The sequence below is a fragment of the Anser brachyrhynchus genome (genome assembly GCF_964034855.1).
Source record: "Anser brachyrhynchus genome assembly, chromosome: Z".
In the NCBI taxonomy this organism is placed as follows: Eukaryota; Metazoa; Chordata; class Aves; order Anseriformes; family Anatidae; genus Anser; species Anser brachyrhynchus.
Genome location: NC_137697.1, coordinates 3,153,175 through 3,174,735, shown reverse-complemented (window position 1 = coordinate 3,174,735; position 21,561 = coordinate 3,153,175). Strand labels below are relative to the sequence as shown.

Sequence of the window (21,561 nt, the reverse complement as noted above, 5' to 3'; positions counted from 1 at the left end):
AAAACAAATAGGGCACTTTCACTGCACTGCTGCATTGAAAAAAGAGCTCCCTGGGATCAGTCCTGCTCAATCCTGGAGTTTCTCCAGGCCTCTGACTTCTCTGCAGCTGCCAGGCACAGACCCGATCCTGGAGGAGGAGGTGTCCTGACTCTGCGTGGTTCTGGTGAGACATGGCGCAAGAAACGGAGCCCTGCCTGGAAGGGGCAAGAAAACAGTTTTCTCTGGGTTAGCTTTCAAAGAGTTGCTAGCCAGTTCAAGCTACTCAGCAAAGGTATCCGCCTCTCTCTCTCTCTTTCATGCACCATTTCAAAGAAGTGCATCTTTACCTTATTATATTATTAGAATCAATCAATATTATTAATATTACATGTGGGCAATTCTGTAAATTCTTCATAGTTCTCCTCCCTGCCTGTTAACAGCAGGTACATTATACAGTCTCTGGTTAGATTGGTCAACCAGGCTATCGATAGTCTTAATAAGCAATATCTGTATTGTGACCTTTGCTCGCAGAACTGAATCTCTCCTATAGGGCTGTCAGATTCCTTAAAGAAGTATTGATAAGCTCATTACTGTATTGCTACATATAATTTTAGGTGTGATTTTTACTCACACTGAAGCATCTAGTAACCTAATATTTTTTTTAATTTTTTTTTATTTTTTCCTACTAAAGCATTGGCCTTTTTACAATTGATCAAATAGTGAATTAGAGCATTATAGAGAGGAAACATAATCAGGGGATTTCTACAAGCACACTGTGATATATCTTTTGATCTTCTGACAACCTTCATCCCTCTGGATCCTAGGACGGAAGCACTGTTTTATAGGGATATTATTAGGCTGATGCTGCTTTATACATCTACCTGCAAGAAGCTACCGAATCCGACAAAGATATTTGTGTGCGTTTGCAGTGAGTGATGCATACTATGTGATGCGAATCTATCCTTAGGGACTGAAAAGGAGAGGAACTATGCGCAAATGTAAGTCTGCCCTTTCGATACACACGTGCATACACAGTCTCTGTGTATTATGTACACAGGCATTTGAATTAGAAACAGGCCAAATATGCAGTCAGATCTCATCAGACCAACCCTGTCTGCAAAGCTCCATTTTTATTCTGTTTGAAGAAGCTTCATGTCCAGAGTTATCTGCCCCAGTGCACTGGCAAGTCAGCCGGGTTGCCTCTAAAATATTTTAGAGACTCAGACACAATGTACAAATAAACCAGACATGGATTAATTAAGTGTGACTGTGTCATTAAATTAGTATAATGAACAAACAGCTACGTATCATATTAAACTCTGTATATAATTCCAGGAATAACCTGTAAAGTCACCTGCCACTTTCATGTAACAACACAATCTCTCTACTGTCTTTTAGAAAGAAATTATTTAGAGACATATGTCATCCTGAATGTATGTATGTCTATACCAAATGCATGTTTTCATTAATATGCACGTTGGTTGCATGCACGTGTGATACACAAACGTGGCAGATACATTCATATCTGTCTGCATATGCAACTTTCATGTAAAAGTTCATTCTCAGCGGCCACTTTCATGCAAACTATGGCTCAATATATTTTCCAGAATTAAATCAGGAAATTACAGATCTCTATAAGGGAAAAGAGGAAAGAATAACCTGTGTTACAAACTCTGCCTGTACTGCACCTTGGTCTCTCAGACCATAAGCAAGTTTCCAGTGGCAAAATACTTTGACAGACCTAGGAGCGAAGGCACCTCTCGCTGGCAAATACGCATCCCTGGAGGCATCAACATCACCAACAAAGCCATCTATGAAATAGCTAATGTTAAGCAATGACTGTCTGTGTTCAACAAAGGAGAGAGAAATAAACAGATAAGGGTGAGGTAGATCGAAATCTGCATGCCTCATTGGCTGAGCTGTCGGATATTTCTAATGCATCTGAAGGGTTTGTTACTAAGAACCTGTTAAGTCTCTTTAAACCTTTGATCTGTAGCCAGTCTTAACAAAGGTGACAATTAATTAAAGGAGAGTGCATTGCAATAAAGTTACATCGTGGTCAGTTTATATATACTGTCCAAAGCTGGTTCACAGAAGTCACTGTCAATTAAAGTCTTCTTGGAGTCCAGTTCATTATCAATTTCTCCCCCTTGCCTTGATCAATATTTTTGGCAGCTTCTGCTTGACAAACTTAACACAATGTCTATATCTATATGTCCTGCCATTCATTTACATGGAATAGATGGCCATATATGATTTATTTTTAGCCACTACGTATGGTCAGGCACTTTATTTGAGAGGTTTAGAGCTCTCATCCATCTTTATTTTAAGGAGCGACAATAATAAGCCCTCTCTTCCTTTGAGGGGATGTCAGGTGGATATAATGAATGCACATTAAAAGCTGCATTCACCTATGTGTGCATTCGGGCCGTGGCTCACAGTGACAAAAGCAAACAAATGCAACATCTGCGGTGACATCCTGACTTCAGCCTACCCCAAGCGATGCAGCACAGAGAGAGTGATGCAGGAGATCCCGCGATCCCCAAAATGCGACGATGCATCTCCAGGAGTTACGGAGGGAGAGAGGTCCCTATAATAAATATTATTATATTTAATCAGTCACGGAAGCGGCAGTGGAGGAAAAGCTATAGCTTTCCCTCGCCATGGTTATTATTTTTCCCTCTTTCCGCTGCAGATTTTAATACATAAGGGTCAGCCTGCCATGACAAGCCCTGGCAACAGTCATACGGGCATCGGTGGAGCAGTTAAGTGAGTGAGAAATGTGGCAGGGGTCCGACTTCTGTCAGTTCCTCAGCTTCGTTTAAGTTTTAGTTTCACTTGCTGAAGGACAGCTAACTTCAGGGACAAGCCAGCAAGCACAGAAGCTGGTCACATTAGCTGCAAGTGTGGTTTGCTATGTAAATCCACAATCCTGAATTTTAACAGGAAGGGGAAACATTCGGTTTGCAAATGTGAACCAACTGATGTGATGGCAAAGCTCTTATGGACTTCTGCCCAGCCAGCAGATAAGGGGCCTCCGCTCCCTACTGAAAGAAGACGCTGGGATTAATAAAACACCAGCCTCGTTGTTAAGGCCAGGATTCGGCTTAGCTCACTTAACACCTCACCTGCTTAGTGTGAACTCTTACAGGGCACAAACCTGATGGCGCATGGTGGAGGGGTCATATCGAGCTCCGCAGTCTCCTGCTGTCACGGCGTTTTATTGTGAGGCTATAGCCAACACTGACACAAGTCTTTGGGCGTCAGAGGCTTTTTGCGCTGTTTTAAATGCAGGTACCTGTCCCACCAGCCTCGATCATCTCCCCCACTTTTTCTCCCTTGGAGCCATTACCGCCTGTCGCATAAACCCGCCTGGGTTCACACTTGATTGACGGGAGGGACGGTAACAGCTCCTTTAGTGTCGTTCTGGTCTGTCAGGTCAGTGCGGCTGGTATGCATGCGCACAGGGTATGCATGATAAAAAACACCCTGATGTCTTCCTGAAAAATGTGGCTGCGTTTTTCCAGCTCTGAAGGCTAGGAGAAGCTCTCCTCGGCCATCCAGCCCCTTCTGCCCCTCGCTCTTCACTCTGAGCATTGGAAGTCCTATGCACGCCCTCCTTGACGGGTTCAAACCACTTTCCTATTAAGCACAAGACACTTTCTGCAATCTCACTCACTCTTTACTCAGGCAAAATTTCCAGAGAGTCTCTGACAACTTCCTTCAAAAAACTATTCCATCAGCTGCCTGTCTTTTGTTAAACGATGCAATTTGAATCCTCTGCTAAAGAAAGCCCTGTCTGTGGCACTGGCCACTGGCAGAAGCAGGATAGAGGACCAGATGAACCACGCTTTTCATGCAAGGTGACAAGGATCCTCAATTTTTCCCCCTACTTTAGTGCTGACATTCCTGATCTCTTCTAGATGAACACAGGAAAAAAAATAATAAAATAAAATAAATCAAAAGTGCACCATCTCCCTTTTCTGTTTTAATACTTAAGAAATTAGTAAATTCCTGATTCACCATTTAATTAAGACTCTTTCGGCTAAGTAAATACTATGAGATTTGGTAGTTGTCACTATTATTATTTATTTTTTTTTCAGAAGAAAAAAAATAAGTACTTTCTTTTTTTTTTTTTTTTCCTCTAAAATGCCCAAAGGCACCTGTCTATGTAGATATTTAGGGACAGAAGTAATCTTAATCTATAAATGTGTTGGAAGTATAAGTCTAACCTGGAGAAAGGTAAGAGAAGAAACAAAAGCCCCAGAACCATGAACTTTAATTTCTTTCTTTCCTCCACATTTTGTAACTTCAAAGCAAATACATTCTTGTAAGGACGATTAGTTGATATGTTGGTTGGGCTAGCTAAAGAACAGCTTTCAGTGCAAAACTTAACAGCCAAGCGAGAGATCCCAGAAAATTGGAGTTTGTACTGGAAATGCTGACACAACCGTAACAACAGCATCATAACTGGCTGCAGCTGCTTTTAGAAACCAGAATCCATGTCCAGACCCCTGAAAAAAGAGTTAACACATAGCCTTCTAATTTATGAAGCAATCTGGGCTATCTGTTTGACATTATCAAATATACATACACGCTCATCTGTACGGGAGATTATAATGTACAAGGGGTAGGTTTTTTTCTCTCTTCCATCAAGCTATCCAATTGCATTTTGATTGTTTTAAGGGGTTGTTCTTTAAACCTAAGGCACAAAGCCTCCTCTGTTTTATTCCAGTTTATTTGTGCATTTACCTCCCTAAAACTTGTTTGGTTTACTACCATACTAAATGCTGTATGTGTTGCTTTCAGCCAGGCAAGCCTTATGTTTCAATTATGGAGGAGTTTATTCAGCACCTGTATTGCATTGTGCTTCTTTTCAACTAAATTTCCATTTCCCAAAGGCTATATGCGTGAATGTGTATACATCACTCTTTTTTCTGTGTGTGTATACACACACAAATCTATACATTTATACACACGTACAATATATCATCTTAATTGAATGCACATTTTCATTGCACCTCTGAATTTCTGAGATATCCAAAATCCCCATAAACATCCTTAGACTTAACGAGGTTTTAATCTTTCTATCATCTATCTTTGTAATCAAGCATAACAATATAATGAATGGAAGCCTTGTTTACCTACCCCGTAGGTGTCTTAAATTCCAAAATTATTTATACTTTTGAGAAGGTAAAGCAGCAAAAGAACTAAACTGTTCTTTTTCTACCGCATTTTTGTAGCTGCATTGAATGCTTGATGAGTGAGGTTCGGGTCAGATAGGTGCACCGTCCTAGCAGGACCGCAATAATGGATTTTGAGGAGGTTTTGGGGGTTTTGTGCTTCCCTCTCTCTAAATAAGGGTTGAAAGAAGGTTGTAGCTCTCACATCCATGAAAGACTTGCTTTCTCACTACACACTGTCTCCACTCTTTAAGTGCACTCACCCGCATGTGTTTCAGTAAATCTCATTTAAGTGTGGAATGCTGATTTCTTCTGACTTCCTAAATAGAATATTATGGAGACCTGTGTGTTTTAAATTAAAACACATTCCAGGCCTTAGGTACAAGCATGCTTCGGTAGAAAAGGCTGTTTAAACCTATGGGGACAGTCCTATATTTAGATTACATTAATTCATAAATATTATACTAAATACCACTTAAATTGGCCTTAAATGACTTCAAAGATAATGCATTATAATATGGCTGTCCTGAGAGCACTAACCTTTATGTCTCCCAGTAACTCAGCCTTTAAGCATACTCCGCTGCTAGATAAGAAGGGGGGAAGTTATGAATGAATGGCTTGCTAAATTGTTCAAGTGTGATTAGTTAACTCCGTGCATGTGCGTGTGTGTGTGAGCGCGTGGGTGGGTCAGCTCGGCCCTGATAGATCTTTACCCGCGGATCTCAGCACACAGCCTCTTCCCAACCCTAGAGCAAAGTGCCACAGCAGGAGTGCATTCCTGCCCCGTGTGGAGAGAAGCAAGGAAGGGGGGAATCTGTAGCAGCGATGCTCGTGCCACAAAATCTTGTTTTTTCAGAGATCTGGCAATTCTTTCCCGCCTTCCCTCACATGCTGCTTCCCCCGTACCTTTTTCTCTCTTCGCATGCCTGCAAGACAGTCGTACTCCCCTGCCTCTTCCCTGGTATCTGTCCTGGCATCAGCCAGGGCTGCTGGTGAAAGAACCTAGGACTTCACTCTCCCTTTTGATAGTTTCTTTATTATTTTTTTTTATTATTTTATTTTGTATCTTTGGCAAGAAGGGACAGTCGTGTACTTTATCTTCAGGTTCTTAATTTTCAATTTTCTTCTGATATACAGAAGCACCACAGTAGGATCTCTTCATAATATTTTGAATCATACACATCCTATGCTCTCATTTCAATGGATTTACACCTGAAATGACTCTGGTTGCTATGTTTTTACTCTAAGCTAATTCTTCCCTCTTCCCTCCCCCCAGCACAAACCCACCTTCTCCCTCTCCACACCCAACATTTGCTCTCCGTACACTTAAATAAACTACAGCCCACTATTAACCCTTCAGGGTATACCACTGCCACAGCTTCATCCCCTAGATTAGGAATAAAATCAACTGAGAGTGATGGATCAATTAATGTATAAGCATTATGCATCACTTATGGAAAGCATCTTGGGGTTTCATATTGCCATCCTACCCCTGAGAGCCAAGTTGGACTACCTTTATGCAATTCTTCACCTATGCCTCCAAGCAAAGCAAAAATAAGGAGATCTGAGTGAATACTATGCTTCACATGGCTGAATTTAGAGAAGAAAAAAGAGAGAGAAAATAGATTAAAAATGAAATGAAATGAAATAAAATAAAAAAGCCAAACACAATCCTCATCCTTCAAAGCCCCATCATGCTTTTTGACTTAATAGCAATTAATCACTGCTGGCAAGAAAGTAATTTTTTTCCAGGTAGCCAGAGGCACATTTTTATCAGGATTAGCTAATAAATCAGCAGCATCGCTAGAAAGGAGTTCAAACTCTTCTCGGATGTACTAAATAAAACCAGTCTCTGAAACGCTGGCAACTCGGTGTCTATTGAATCTTCACTCAAACCCTAGGCTGCGATACAACAATCATCGTGATCATTTTTCCTTCCAAAGTCCAGAACTTCTACGAGATTAAAAATGACTGTTTCTTTCAAGATGAACTCATGCAATTTGGTTTGACGAGGTGACAAGATTTCCCACCTGGCTTTTTTCCTATGTTGCAGCTTTAAACCAGAAATGAAATGAAGGGAAATGAAGTTAGTATCTTGCTTAATTCAGGAATATGTGTTAAACACATCCAAGCAAGATAAATGATTCCCCTCTCTCTCTATCTCTCCCTCCCCCCCCTTCCTGAGTTTCTCTCTATGAATACAGGCATACAGTAAAAGCAAAACCAAACTGCAAGAGAAAGGATTTCCATCTATGAAATAGAAATTAAAGTTAGTGCACAGATTGATTAATTACAGGTTTACGGTAGAACAAAGCAAAAGAGTAAAATCTTGTCAACAAATCAAAATACCCCTCCACCCCCCAAAAAAATCCTTTACCTAGACATTAACTCAGACATTTCCTCTGTACTGTGTTGAGTAATTCTCTTCAGTGGAGCTTTTACTGTTGTTATTTTTATTTTATGGAAACCTTAGATAATTTTTGCAAACACATGCGCACACACACGGGCTCGGTGGCTACTCTCACTCTGCCTCATCTATTAGACAAAACCTCCCAGGACCTTTCCTTCCCCGTGCTTCTTACCATTATTTTTATCAGTATTATTAACAATTATTCTAGTGTGGATGTCATGTTTAAATGATGCCCATCAGACCTTGATGTGGCTTCTAAGAAGCTAGTTTGAAAGGAAAGCAATGTTTGTAAGGGATACACTGTTCATTTTAAATACGAGAAGGGTGTTTGGAGCGACCGGCAAGAAGGGAAGAAATATCCTATAACTTGGACTGAGCCCCCAGTCCCCGAGCCCTGAATGTTTTCTCTAGCCTGTGCGATACCAGTACTTGCACTGTCAGGGTATATTTTCATTCGCATTTCCTGAAGGTGAAGGAGACGAGGGGAGTGAGTGGGAAGGGGGAAGAGATGCCTCCTAAACATGCCGTTAAGTTTAAGATTTACAACTCACCAAGGCAGCTGGAAAGCTGGGAAGCAACTAATGCCGTTCCCAGTGACTCTCCCTACCAGGAGTGAACCAGGCTGGAGTAGACATTGCTACTGAACCTCTCCTGTAACAGAAGCAACTTCCACTCCCCCCCTGTCCCCCTGCACAACCCTTTTTCTCCTGCACTAGATCTGGAGTCACACCCTGCTTACTTGTGATTAGATCTTTTTTTCTTTCTCTTTCTTTCTTTTCTTTTTTCTTTCTTTTCTCTTTCTTTCTTTCTTTCTTTCTTTTTTCTTTCTTTACTTTCTATTCCATGCCTAATGAAATAAATACACATACACATATTATATATGCAGAACCTGAATTAATAAAGTGGCTTCGTTTCATTCCTGGGTCTCTCCTGCTACTAAGCTGAGCTACCATGCACATTATCTCCAACTTCCACCCTGCAAGTCCTACTTTCCTACCTGGGGATCTGAGCATCTCCCACCCCACTACACATACCCTCCCCAACCCCCAAAACATAGCATCCTCTAATCTGAAATGCACCTCCAGAGAGACTAAGCAGGGAAAGGAAAGGAGTGGGCAAAGACGGAACAAGCGAGGCATCACACGGGGAGCACGTCTCTAGTGCCCTGAAAGAAAACCCAAAAAGTTCCTGGGGTGGACTTCGGGCACATTGAAGTAGTGCAGGGAATATGCCTGCTCGGAGACTTCTCCCTTCTGGAACTGAGATGCGACCCATCCCTCCCGTCTCGCTCTCTCCAACACATTCACACTTTGTGATTTCATACTCCCAACCTGCTTGAGATGGGCTTTTTTATTGTTGTTTATATCTCTGTTCCCACGCTGAACAAAACCAGAATGAATACTCCCCTCCAGCACCCCAATACCCGTCGAGCAAATCACTCTCCTCTGCCTCTGGTTTTGGAGCGGGCTACAAATAAGAATCCTAACAGCAGCAAAAAATGAAAAAAAGAAAATAAAAGAAAATAAAAGAAAAGAAGATGTGAAGGCGCTGATGCCTGATTCACAACAGTTGTAAAATAGGGGCTTCCCGGCTCGGCACAAACACACGGACAGACACACGAACACACACACACTCCTGGGTGGAAAATGTGAGCTCCCAAAGATAAATAAAGAAATCCTCTTAATCTTTTTCAGCACCACCGGCGTGTGGACAGCTGCTGCCAGACCCGCCGCCCTCCCCTGCTCTTGCCTGGACTCTCCAGCTTTCGCAAGTGACTGCATGTCGTTCCCCAAAACAGGGGGAAAGAGGGAAAAATAGTCCTAAATAACCCAAAAGGAGCTGACCCCCTTTTCTGCCTCTCTCTCTTCGCTTTTCAGGAGGGTCTATTATTTCTTTCCCTGCCCCCCCAGCTTGCCGCCTCCGCCCCCGGCCAGCCGAAAATGAAATAAAATGAAATCGAAAGGAAAGAGAGAAAGAGAGAGCCAGAGAGGGAGCGGGAGCCTGCCTTCCTCTCCCAATCTCTCCCGGGAAAGTTCAGGAGGTAACTCACCTTTGTGCATGCCAGTGAACCTGTCCTTCAGCACCGTCAGTTCATAGATCTTCCCGAACTCCTCGAAGAGCGGTTTGAGGTCTTTCTCGTCCAGGTTACGGGGGATCTGCCCAATAAAGAGCTTAATGGCATCGTGGTCCTTCATTGGGATGGTGGATGGGTTTCCGGGACTATGGTTTAATCCGTTCATATGCCCGTTGGTGCTGGGGTTGCTGTGATTGCTACTCAGGCTGGTATTGTCTGGTTGTCCGTTTGCTAACGTGGCCATCTTTATATACATAGAGAAAATCTTCTTTCCTTTTTTTCCCCCTCTTCTTTTCTCTCTCCCTCCCTCTCTCTCGCTCACCCTCTCTCTCCCTCTCGCTCGCTCTCCCTCTCCCTCTTTCACACACACACACACACACTCACACACACTCCTCCCTCCCCGTCTCTCTCTCTCTCTCTCTCCCTCTCTCTCTCTCTCTCTCTCTCTCTCCGGGTCTGATCTGATTTTTTTTTTACATTGAAGATCTGTGTCCTTTCCGTTTAAACAGGCTGGATCAGTTCAAATTCCCAGCCAGACTAGGGGGTGGGGTGTGAGTGTGCGGATGTGTGTGTGCGCGGGGAAGGGAGGCTGGGGGCGAGGGGCTGCTGCTGCCTCTGCTCGGCCCGAGCCCCCTCCTCCCCTCCGAGCACCCCCTGTCTGCCTGCCCGGGAGAAGCTCAATGGTATCTTCCAACACAGCCCCTGGCTATAAATAGCACTAGGCGCATGGCTCTTTGAGAGACAGTCAATTTCTATTGTGCCAAGTGAGCAAAGGGGAACGGTTGCGTTTTTAGGACCAATGATGATGATTTTTTTTTTCTTCCTTTTCCTTTGCAAGCCCTCCGATCAATCGCTGTCGTTATAATTTCAGTGATCATCAGGAAATCTGCCTTTTATTTGAGAGGGGGGAAAAAAAAACACAAACCCAAGGTGTTCTGACTTCTTCCTATTATGATGATGCCTCTTATTTATTGTTTACTCGTATTATGATTTTGCAATTGATAATAAAAACAGTTGAGACACGGACGAATCCTCAGGCTCAGAGGTTGCTGTTGGTGTTGTTGTTGTGGTTGTGATGTTACAAGCTCTCTTTACTATATCTGTTCTTGTTGCGTCTAAAAAAAATGCATGCTCTTTAAGCTCTCTTTTTTATTTTTATTTTTTCTTAATTATACTGCCGATGATGACATCAAGCTAGGAAAGGCGCAAACTGTATTATTGTAGGTCTTTGGAGGGAGAGAAAAAATATCGAGATGACTATTGTTAATTTTTGTGCTGCCAATATTTATTTTACGTGCAGTCAGTGCGGGCGTTATCTCCTGTGCTAGCTGTGTGTGTGTGTGTTTGTGTGTATTGGAAAGGGATTGATTAGGTAAGGTTTTCTTGCCCGTCTTTCAAGCCATCAGGATATTCTGTCTCTCTCTGATGGAAACATAAATCGTATTTTGTAGTCATCAGGGATCGGGAGTTGCTTGTCCGAACAATGCTCTCTAGACAAAGTGTACTGTATGGTGGAAATGAAATCAGCTCTCCTTTCATAGCATCTGGGGGTGGGAAGGGCAGGGAGGCTCGGATTAAGGACACAACTCCCCCTTGTCCCCCAAATAATAATAACAGTAATCCGGACAGCAACCAAACAAGGCACTGCGTGTGCTCAGTGCAATTTTCCTGCTTTTTTTTTTTTTCCCTTTTTCCTTCTCCTGGCTTCCCGTGCAAGCTGTGCGGGGACCAAGCTGGGAGCAGCCCCAGAGTTACCTGGCCTGAACCCCCCGACGCCCCCGGTCCCCCCAAATCCCCCGGTCCCCCCCTAGCCCCCGGGGGGGCTCCGAGCCTTTGTTCCCGGCGCTGCCGGCTGCTCCCCGCGGTGCCGGCGGTGGCATCGGACCCTGGGGTTGGGCAGGGAGCGGGACCCCCCCTTGTCCCCCGGGGAGAGCCGGTAACACGTGTGGCTGTAAACGGAAGGGGCAGCGGCAGGGGGAGGGAGGGTAGAGGTTTAAATTCGCAGTTTTGCTGCCTGTTTTGTAGACCGGGTTTTATTTATTTGTAGGGTTGCTTTTTTTTTTTTTTTTTTTTTTTGGTTGTTTAAAAAATAAAGGCGGTGGTAATAATAAAGAAATGAAAAGGAAGAGAAATGAAAAGGAACAGAACCACAGCACCGTTGTGGCGGGGACGGCTTTCACTTTATTTGGGTTTTAACAACAGAGCGGCAAGGTAGCGTACTGCCTCCCCCCCCACCCCCCGCCACAAAATAAAAGATAATAATAATAATAAAAAAAAACACCAGCCCGATCCAGGTAGCTCTGCAACTCCCGAGGCTGCTTCCTCAAAGCAGGAGTGTCCCGGGGTCCCGCGGGGGGCGGGTGGAACCGGACCCCCCTCCTTGGTCCAGCGGGACCCCCACCTGGGAGCGCCCCCGCAGCTCTTGTTGCCTTTTGGGGCTCCTTGTGCCCCTAATGGGGTGACAGATACAGGCAGCTCCGTGCATTGTCTGGTGCTGCTTTTGGGGGTCTAATGGGGGGGGGGGGGGTCTGCATCCCCTTCCCAGGCATTTACTCATGATGTTGAGAAGGTGCAGGGATCTGGCAGCCTGGGAGCTGCAGGAGGGCAAAGCCTTCAGAAAGCCCCTTTCCCAGATTCCCAGCCCCGCGACTCACCTGCTTTCAGATCCTGCCCTGCACCTCGGACTGGGATAAAAGAATGGCAACAACAGCAAAACCCTCAGGAAACAAAACCTTCCTGCACCCCCCACCCTGCACCAGGACATTAAAAAAGCTCAATATCCACTCTTTCTGTACCTTTAAACAGCACTTGCGGTACAGCGAGGAGGGCGCACTGCAACAAGACTTGTTAAACCTTTTTTTTTTTTTTTTAAAAAAAAAAAAAAAGGAATAGCCACCACAGTACAAAGTCAAACAGCACCCAGCACGGATCCATCCCAGGGACAGGTCTCTTAACACCTTGTCAGTGAGCAGGCCACTGTGCCTGCAAGCACCTCTTCTCCCAAATGATAGCCAACTAGGGGAAAAAAGTCATTTTGTTGCTCACCAACGGTATCCCTTTTCTACCAACATATATTTTTCAAAACTTTGAGCTGGTCTACGCCCCATTTCCACAGAGCCATCAGCAGTCATTTAGAAATGGATGCTGTTCAAGTACAGCCCCCTGGTGCACAGGCACAGCTGTGAGGGGTGGCAGGATGAAATAATATGGACACAAATATTGCTACAAGGGATCTGCAATGAACACAGCTGCTGCTGGGGATGGAATTAAGCTGTACCCCATAAGCACCTTTACACATGTACAAGGGTCTGTACTGGATTTTAAGCAGATACAGGCAAAGGACGAGTAAAATTGTTATCTATAAACCAGCCTTTGCCGAACAGTTCCCAAGTGAGAAATGTTCCCAGTATAATCACAGTGGGTCCAGTTCAGCCATCCATAAGCAGGGGAGTCCATGGGAATTTTGTAAGAATAAGGTCTTTTGTAACAGGCTCCGGCTTCTCCCAGAGAGTAATAATCATTTATCTGCTTGGAACCAAAAGAAAGCACTTTCCTTTTCTTTTTTTTTTCTTTTTTTTTTTTTTTTTCATTCTTAGATTATTTTTTTCTATGTGTCTATTTGCAGGAAAAAGAATAAAAATAAAAATAACCCTTCCAAGCCCATTTACAACCCCATTTTGTTCCTGCTCCTCACTCTGGTCAGCATCTTTTTTTTGGAAACACAAAAGCTATTTATTTGGGGCTAGGTTGCTGGTGATTCTTCCTTCCTCAAAGACATGCTGCCCCAAATCCTCACCTCTGGAAAAATGCACCGACATCACCAGGCCACTGGCAGGAGCAGCCGGATGCCCAGGAGCAACCAAAGGTCTGGGCATACCTCTTGTGAGAACCGGCTTGTAGCGCCGGGCTTTGGCTTTTAATGTTCCTTTCAAAGGGCTTGATTGATTGCTGTTAATCCTGTGAACAACTTCGGTGTTGTTAACAGGACTGCCCGCATTAGTAAAGGTACTCGCACACATTAGTATGCTCCTCGTCCCCATGACGTCAATAGACAGCTTTCCAATGACTTCCAGGAGGGCTGGATCAGGCCCTTGCTAGCAGCAAGTTTTTAATGAACAGTGTTTGTGCAGGGAATGGGGGAATAGCAATACATCAGTCCCGAATATCTTCATTCTCCAGGAAATGATCAGGTAAAGAAGAAAGGCAGAAACAGGCTGAAAGGTTGCCAGAGGGGGATGCTTCTGCTCAACTTCAAAACCCTGGACCCGGAGCACACAGAACCAGCATTCGCCGACTGATATCAGATACATGGCAGGCCACCTCTGCTCCAAATAAATAAACAGCGTGAGTAAGTTTTGGTTTCAAATAACAATTTATCCTTCTTTGAACACAGGTAGCTAAATCAACCCATATACTCCCAGATTCTCTGCTGGCTTACTTCATTGCGGTTTTCCAAATAAAATATGAGACCATTAATAGCAAAAACACACGTTGTAATCATGGTGTGAAGACACAGCTCTCAGCCACTATTACAGGGCTCGATCCTGCAAAGTCTTCTAACTCAGATGGGATTGTTTACTTCAGCCTTGTTAAGCTTTCCAGAGAGCACTGACAGAATCAGGGCCTATTAGCTGCGTAATCGAATAAAATAATTGAGAGCTGCAATGGGGACCTCGAGCACAGCTAACAGAAGGAGCGAGACCAGCATCCATGAGACTTAGGGTGAGAACCCAAGCATCGGGGTGTGGGCCCGATCCTGACATTCTTAATCTGCATTGTTGTTAATCACGCTGCTGTGGTCAGAGGGATTATTCATCTGAGGAAGGATTACTCATGTGAACATTTGCAGCATTGGTCCCTGAATTAATGTGTGAATCAGTGTGGATTTTTTCCCTTTTTTTTTTTTTTTTTCCTCCTACTTTAGTTAGAATGAAAAAGGTTGATCGAGGAGAGAAATGAAAAACTATTTGCATCCAAAGGAGCTTAGTATAGGATTGGAGTCAGTGTAGGCAACAAAAGGTATCAATGCAATAAAAGGGAGCTTTGTTTATGGAGGCCTTTTGTTATTAAAGTAACGCTGGTGAGAGTTTCAGGTGGCAAAGTGAAGGCTGCATAGAAACAGGGGGTTAATAGAGGACAGAAAAATAGATGAGAGCATGTATGCATGCGTTCGCATGTATGTTTGGGCGCAGGTTTTGTGTGGACACATACACATCATTATTTTCCACCCCATGGATCCTGTTATTTAAACAGAGCTCTCCAGAATATTCATATTACCCATGCTGTGAGCACTGTAAACATGTTGTCTTAGTCCTTTGAAAAGAATATCAAGTTTATTATCTCCGCATCCCTTTTCCCTAATATGTATGTCCCTGTACATAATGAGTAATGAAAGCAGGCAAGCTTGCTTTGTGAGGACAATAATGCTTCACATTAATACGGTCCTTTTCATCATCAAATCATTGTGCAATCATTAACAAATTAATGCTCACAGCGCCCCTGTGAGGAAGGGAGTTTAATTCAGTTTAATAGGAGCCAGTAGCACCGCCAATTATAAAGGTTGCCTGAGAGTTCCTATAATAAAATCCTGTTCAGCTTTGATAAACTGCACGTGTTGTAGCTGAAATTCTCTAAGTTGGGTGCCTGCATTCAGCTCCAATTCTTTAATTATTTCTGGAAAATTTCAGCTGGATCTATTTGTCTGCCCCTGAGAAGAGCCCAGAGGAGAAATGGGCTGGTTTGAACTGAGTCAAATGAGATGCTTTGTAAAGCTTTCCTGTCCCCATGCTTTACAGCATGATACTAACAGCTGACAGGAGGTGAAGCTCTTTCTCAAGCCTTTTTGCTATCTCGGGGAAAATCTGCCCCAAAGTGGCCAATTAAAAGCCTTGGGAAAATGGCAGTTCTCACAGGCTCACTAGAGATGCAGATTTCCAAAACCAGGCTCCCCAGTGACTCGGTTCTCACCGGGAATGCCCCGGCAGAGACAAGAGCTATCCCTGGCATCACAGCACTGCCCAGGGACAGACCGTGAAAAAAAATGGAGCCTGGGTACCTGAGACAAAGGCAGGGAGTCTGTCTTCCTTGTGCATTCAGGGACTGTCAGGAGATCCCACAGTGAGACTACAGCAGAAGGTGAGAAGAGACAGCTGAGAGGGGATTCAGGAAAGCAGGAATGAGAAAGAAGGTCAGGGTGCACTGGAATGGGTTGAGAAGGGACACAGATGGGAGCAGACTGGGGTTCAGACATAGGGGTAGTGTCTCTACCAGCAAAGAAAGCAGGTTCAGAGCATAGGGATAAGAAATACATTGATTATCTTCCTCTTAACATGGTCTTTGGCATGAGCTTTGTCCCATATCAGCATCCTATACACATTCTGGGGGCAGTTTGGAGGTCATCACAGACCAACAGGGTGTTTCCAATAGATGCTTTAGAAAAGGCTAGTATATTTTGGGGTAAAAAAGAGCTAAGGCATATGGATATGTGGTGCCATGCCATTTGGTCCCAGTGTTTAAGATTTCCTTGTTTATTTATTTGCATTGACCCAGTTAGCTACAGAGCTTGGGAGGAAAGGTCGTGCTGAGATGTAGCAGTCTGCTTCTCAGTAGGAAAAAAACTGGGAAAATGGAAAGAAATTAGGGGAGATAAAACTAATGGGGAATTGTCTGTGGTAGAATAACAGGGAGAAAGGAAGGAATATATTGTAAGAAAATACTAGAAAATAAACTGTAAAAGCTTAGAGGACCTGAGAACTTGCGGGGATGGCAAACTCAGGGACAGGGCAGTGGAAAGTCAAGGTAGGAAAAAAGAGACATATTGAGAGGGAGCCAGAAAGTGGAAGTGGATACAGGACTTTAACCAGGGGGAGGAATGCAGAATGAGGGTGGGATGGATCTGAGATAGGGACGAGTGAGAAGAACAAGGGGCTGTGCCTGGAGAAGAATATCTGCCCTGCAAAGCCCACTCTCCTGTGTGCTTGAAACAGAAGGCAGAATCCCCTGGTCCTCTGCAGTCAACAAATGGCACTGTACATGCCATCTACTCTGTGAGAGACTGTGTAATTAAAGGCTGAATCAGAATGCATCTCTACAACAAAGGCAAATCCAGGTTGTGCATGCAACCTCCATTTTGGAGGCTTAAATATTAATTTAAGTCCTGTTTTTGCAACCAGAATAATTTTCTTTTCATTAGGACTTATGTGCATTTTTTTGTGTGCCTGCATATGTGCATGTGTGGACGTATGTTCACAATTATATTTATTATTCAGATGATCAGCATGAGGCAGAGAGCTGCAAAGAGAAAAAGTTGCACCTTTTTTTTTCTTTTTTTTTTTTTTTTTGGTAGCCTCTCCAGTTTGGGATTCAGGGACTCTAACTTAATTTAGGTTAAAGGCTGATTACAAGCCAGCTTTTTGGGAGTGCTGTCCTCCCACAGCTCTTGTCACAGTCAGTGCATATTCTTGAAAATCAGGCCTATCTCTGAAAAGGACTTTAAGCAGCTAATTTATACTTGGGCACCCAGCTACTTGCTGAACTTTATGAGAAGCAAGCGTGCAGATTAGGTGTGTGACGTTAGCATCCAAAGTCAGTGGTCACTTTCAAAGTGGAGGTTTACAGCCTCAGGGGAAGCAGTGACAAAGTCAATGCTCAGATTCAGAATGACCTGATATCCTGTGGCATGTTTTACTTCTGAAGCTATGCTGTGCCTCACATTGAACGATGATGTGTTGTAGGCACAGTCTCAATATTGGATTTGTTTGCATGAATGAATACTTGCTTTACAAAACCCATTCTTGCTCTTATTTTATTCTTAAAGTAGCCAGAGGGAATGTCAGTCAGCGTCCAGCATCAAGGCTGCTGACTTCAAGTAGCCTCATTATCATGCAGATGTATGGTGGATGACCAAGCTTCGACAGCATGTGTGGGGTATGCGTGTGTGCCTGGATGTGTGCATGCACACACACATGTGGGAATGCTGTAGACAGAGAAGGAGGGGAATCTACAGCAAGTGTGCAGAAATGCTTCTCATAATTTTTCTGTTAGAATTTCATAGTATCCTTAAAGATTTTTTTTTCTTATTTTGTATTACCTCAGTCTGTCTCTCTCTCTCTCTATTTCACTGTCTCGCTCTCTATATACCTATATCAACCTATCAGTCCTCTGCTGTCTGATATATGATATCTCTACCTGCATTATTTGCTACTATTGTTGCAAATATGCTCAGTTTCCGTAATAGTCAATTTTCTAAATTCATCCTAGAATTTATGAATGTAATAAACGCTAGATATTTTCTTATGCTTTTTTAAATTCTATTTCTATTTTTTTTTTTCTGTTTGTGTTCAGGATAATAAATCACCTATAGCACTGGTTGTCTTCTAAAGGCTGGACATGCAGATGTAGGTAGTAAAGAAAATAAGAATATACAAACTGCCAAGGGCTTCAGCAACAAAAGGAGAGACTAATCATGATTCTAGGTAACCATGTAGCCAACCCAACATTAATAAGCTTATGGAACAAATACAGAAGGTTGTCTGGCTGCTGTGTGAGCACATTAATGTGGAATCTCTAGGAAAGCATAGGGTCTTGGTCACTTCAAAATGACATTTCCACCTGGGAGCTGTTTTCAACTCAGACACCCTTCTAGCATCTCAGGGAAACTGCACATTGCATGTACCTCCCTGTGATCTTCTTCAAGTAATAGCTGTACTACAAGCGACAGCATAATATGAAGATTCAGACTCCATTTGCTCTGTTGACTGCAATAGGAGGGTGAAGAGGTCTTTTCCGGTATTTTCAGCTGGTGGGTTTTGATGGGCCTTAAATCAGTGCTGAAATTAGAACAGACAATTTTTCATCCTTTGGGGTTTCTGCATGTATCCATTTCATTTAGGAACCCCAGTTACCTCTGTAGTGGATGCTGAAAGATAGGTGTTGTCGATGTCTGTTCATCCCTCCAGGCCTCTAGCTGTGAAGGAATTTGTAGATCTGAGTTCAGATCACTAGGAGGCAGCATATGAGAAAAATGTTTAGATAAGGTCAAAACATGGACTGGAAAAGAGGGAGAGAGTGAAATTGAGAGGGAATACAGAGGCGAAGGGAAAACTGACTCAGAGAAGGCAGAAGACAGCAAAAAAGCTACAGCTTTGTGGAAGAACTAGAAGAGTCTTGGTGAGAAAATAGGCTAGGGCAAGAAATCCAGGAGTTATCAGAAAAGGGCTGGGTGGGTAAGGAAACTAAGGCCTTTCTGAGGAAGCTCTGGACGTGCAAATAAGGAAACTAGATACAAAGGCTCAGAGGGGTAGAAGTATAAAGTAAAAGAGGTTGAGTGTGGGGAGAAATAGAAAAAAAAGATGTAGGCTCTTCCAGAGTCCATAATAATAAAGGGTCTCTGACTCCTGCCATGATTCTACTATCTGCAAATTCAAGTAGAAGACTGGTAAAATGTTCCAGTTCCATCTGCAGTGGCTCCTGATGGAGGCTGGAAAACTTCTCCTGCTATCATCTGTCATAGGAGGTGTTGTGACAGAAAATAATGCAACGAGTCTAAGGATGTCATGACCCTTGTGAATTTATCTACACTAAAAAAGTACATAAGATGAGCAGCAGAATTTGTATATGCATTTACATACATATATTAACATTTTAATAGTTGAGTAGAATGAAAACATTGATACTTCAAGGTTAGGATGTGCCAGTATTTGTTTCACATACAGTCTGAAGTCAGTCTTTTTGCATAAAAGCATGGAGCAATGAAGCATGGATTTTAGTTTTCTACCTGCTGGACTGCCCAGATCACCCACTGATGCCTCAATAACAAGTTGTCTCAAGTCCATGAAAGAAGAGAAATGAAATCTTTGTATCGAAGGGGGGTCAATGCAGAGTCAGAAGCAAAATGGGAGGGTGCCTATCCCATAGTTCTAGTTGCACGTGTTGGCTCACACTGTGCATCTGCTGGTGCACAGCCAGAGAGGCACTGAGAAGAGGCCTAGGCGAGCGAGCCCTGCTAAGTCCCAGACTGACAGAATCAGACCTTGCTTTCCAGGGGCAATTGATTTTGAACAGAAAAGGACTGCTCTTCTTCCCAACCTGTGCCAAGGGAAAACTTATCTTTCTTCTTGAGTTTAGCTGAAGGAAATGTCTAACTGACTACTCAAAGCAGTGCATGGTGTCTGCTGGCAGTGCGATTTGAGCAGAACCAAGAGCCCCCAGAGTGGGGCATGAAGGTGAGACTACCCCATTCTTTCCTCAGAGAGAGAAATACATTGCAAATGACAACAATGCTATTGTTGTTGCTTATGAAATCAGTGGGGAGAGAGGCTTCCTGAGCAATGCACCTGAGAGAGATTTCTCCTCCCTTGGACAACCAGGATCAGGCCATGGGGAAACCAGCTAGCTTAAAGAAGTTGCATGGTTGAAAAACATTAGTAATGAGATTATACTCCAGCACATACCAAACAATTCTGTATCTTTGGGGTTCAGTTGTTATGATATCAGACATTTTATGATCTTATTACTATTCACATGGCTGATATCAGATGAACTTATGTAACTCCATTTGGCCTGTGTGCCTCCAGCAAGCTTAGTCCTACCTATGTTTGATTCAGCCAAGCTGTAATGTCCTGAAGCTTGGTTGTCCTCCCCAGTCATTTCACGAGATCAAATTAAGGCAAGAGCCTTGCTGGTGGCTTATGAGCTTCCATTATACACAGTAGATTGGTCTGCGTTTGAGGACACATGGGACTTCGTGCTTAGCTGAAGATGTAGATACAATTTTGATGCCTGTGTTCTGCAGGGAATTTGTTTCCCAAGGGAGCTTGTGCTGCTGTCTGAATGCCATCAGTTCCCAAATTTTTGCCCCTCCTGAGCTTTGCAGAAAACCTAGATCAGGTTGCACAGCCCAGCTCAGAGAACCTCAGCACTTTTTTTTTATCCAAAGGGAAGAGCTCTTTCAAGTAAACATGAGTTTGGTCTCCAATGACTGGTATAACATATCTTTGTCTATATGGGATAAGAATCTGCTCTTTCATGCCAAACAATTGAATAAGAAACCATGCTATTGTTCCTCTATATTATTATTATTATTATTATTAAAATTATAACTGTGTGAGGGGAAACCTCTGTCTAAGCACACAGGATCCAAAGCCACCATATCCCACAGCATGCACCTCTGTTTCCAAACACTAAGTTTCACCCCAAGTATTTCTATGTAGTGAAATCTGTATTACTACCTCTCCCTGACATTTCAAATATGTAAGTGTATACTTTTAAAGCACTGTTCAGGCTGTCATGTCTCCTTTCCCTTCTTACAAAGCACTCAACCTGGTCAGCAGCAGATTATATACCAAATTATCCCCAGTTATCACATCTCATTGATTTTGCTATTCTTGCCATAGAGCATATTGAAGGTTTGAAAATCAGAAGTCAATAATGTCAGGTGAGCTAGGGAGGGCAACATGCCTTCTGATGAACCAATTCATCAGCTGAACAATCTCAACATGCTCCCTAATATTGATCTTAATATTCTGGGACATTTCTGCCACAGACAGCTTTTGACTGCTTTAATTTCTATGGTAACATTAGCAGGATTGGGTACTTAAGCTTGTGTAACCTGGAAGACACTCTGTTATCAATGGATTTAAATGTCAGTTGGGGTCATGTTGAGCAGTATTAGTTCCCAAACTTACCTGAGTGCAGAACAGCTTGTGAGCCCAACAGTGTCACCATGTCCCTGAGCTCATATAAGGATGAGATTCAGGACTGTATCAAGGCTCCAGTGCCACAGTTTCCATGGAAAGAAAAGCACAACATGCAATCTGGATGGGAACTACTGTGGGCTTTGTTCAGATCCCTCAGGTTTTTGTAATCAGATAAAAGCAATGATGATTTAACGACAACAACAAAAGTATTTGCTGGCA

General features: G+C 43.3%; 1 protein-coding gene across 20 annotated transcripts in view; it reads right to left on the bottom strand.

Moving 5' to 3' along the window:
• Positions 1-10,582, bottom strand: part of CELF4 (CUGBP Elav-like family member 4) — a 697,696-nt gene extending 687,114 nt beyond the window's left edge. For 4 of the 20 annotated variants that reach the window (XR_013943234.1, XM_080573166.1, XM_080573163.1 and 1 more), the window contains exon 1: positions 9,623-10,575. Coding sequence is in view for 18 of the 20 variants with exons in the window: in XM_080573166.1 (XP_080429292.1) it covers positions 9,623-9,902 (280 nt within the window). In the remaining 2 variants the exon portion in view is untranslated. Of the gene's footprint in view, positions 1-9,622 lie in introns of all 20 variants that reach the window. The other 16 variants (XR_013943235.1, XM_080573151.1, XM_080573165.1 and 13 more) reach the window with 9 other exon arrangements.
• Between the last annotated feature and the right edge of the window lie 10,979 nt (positions 10,583-21,561).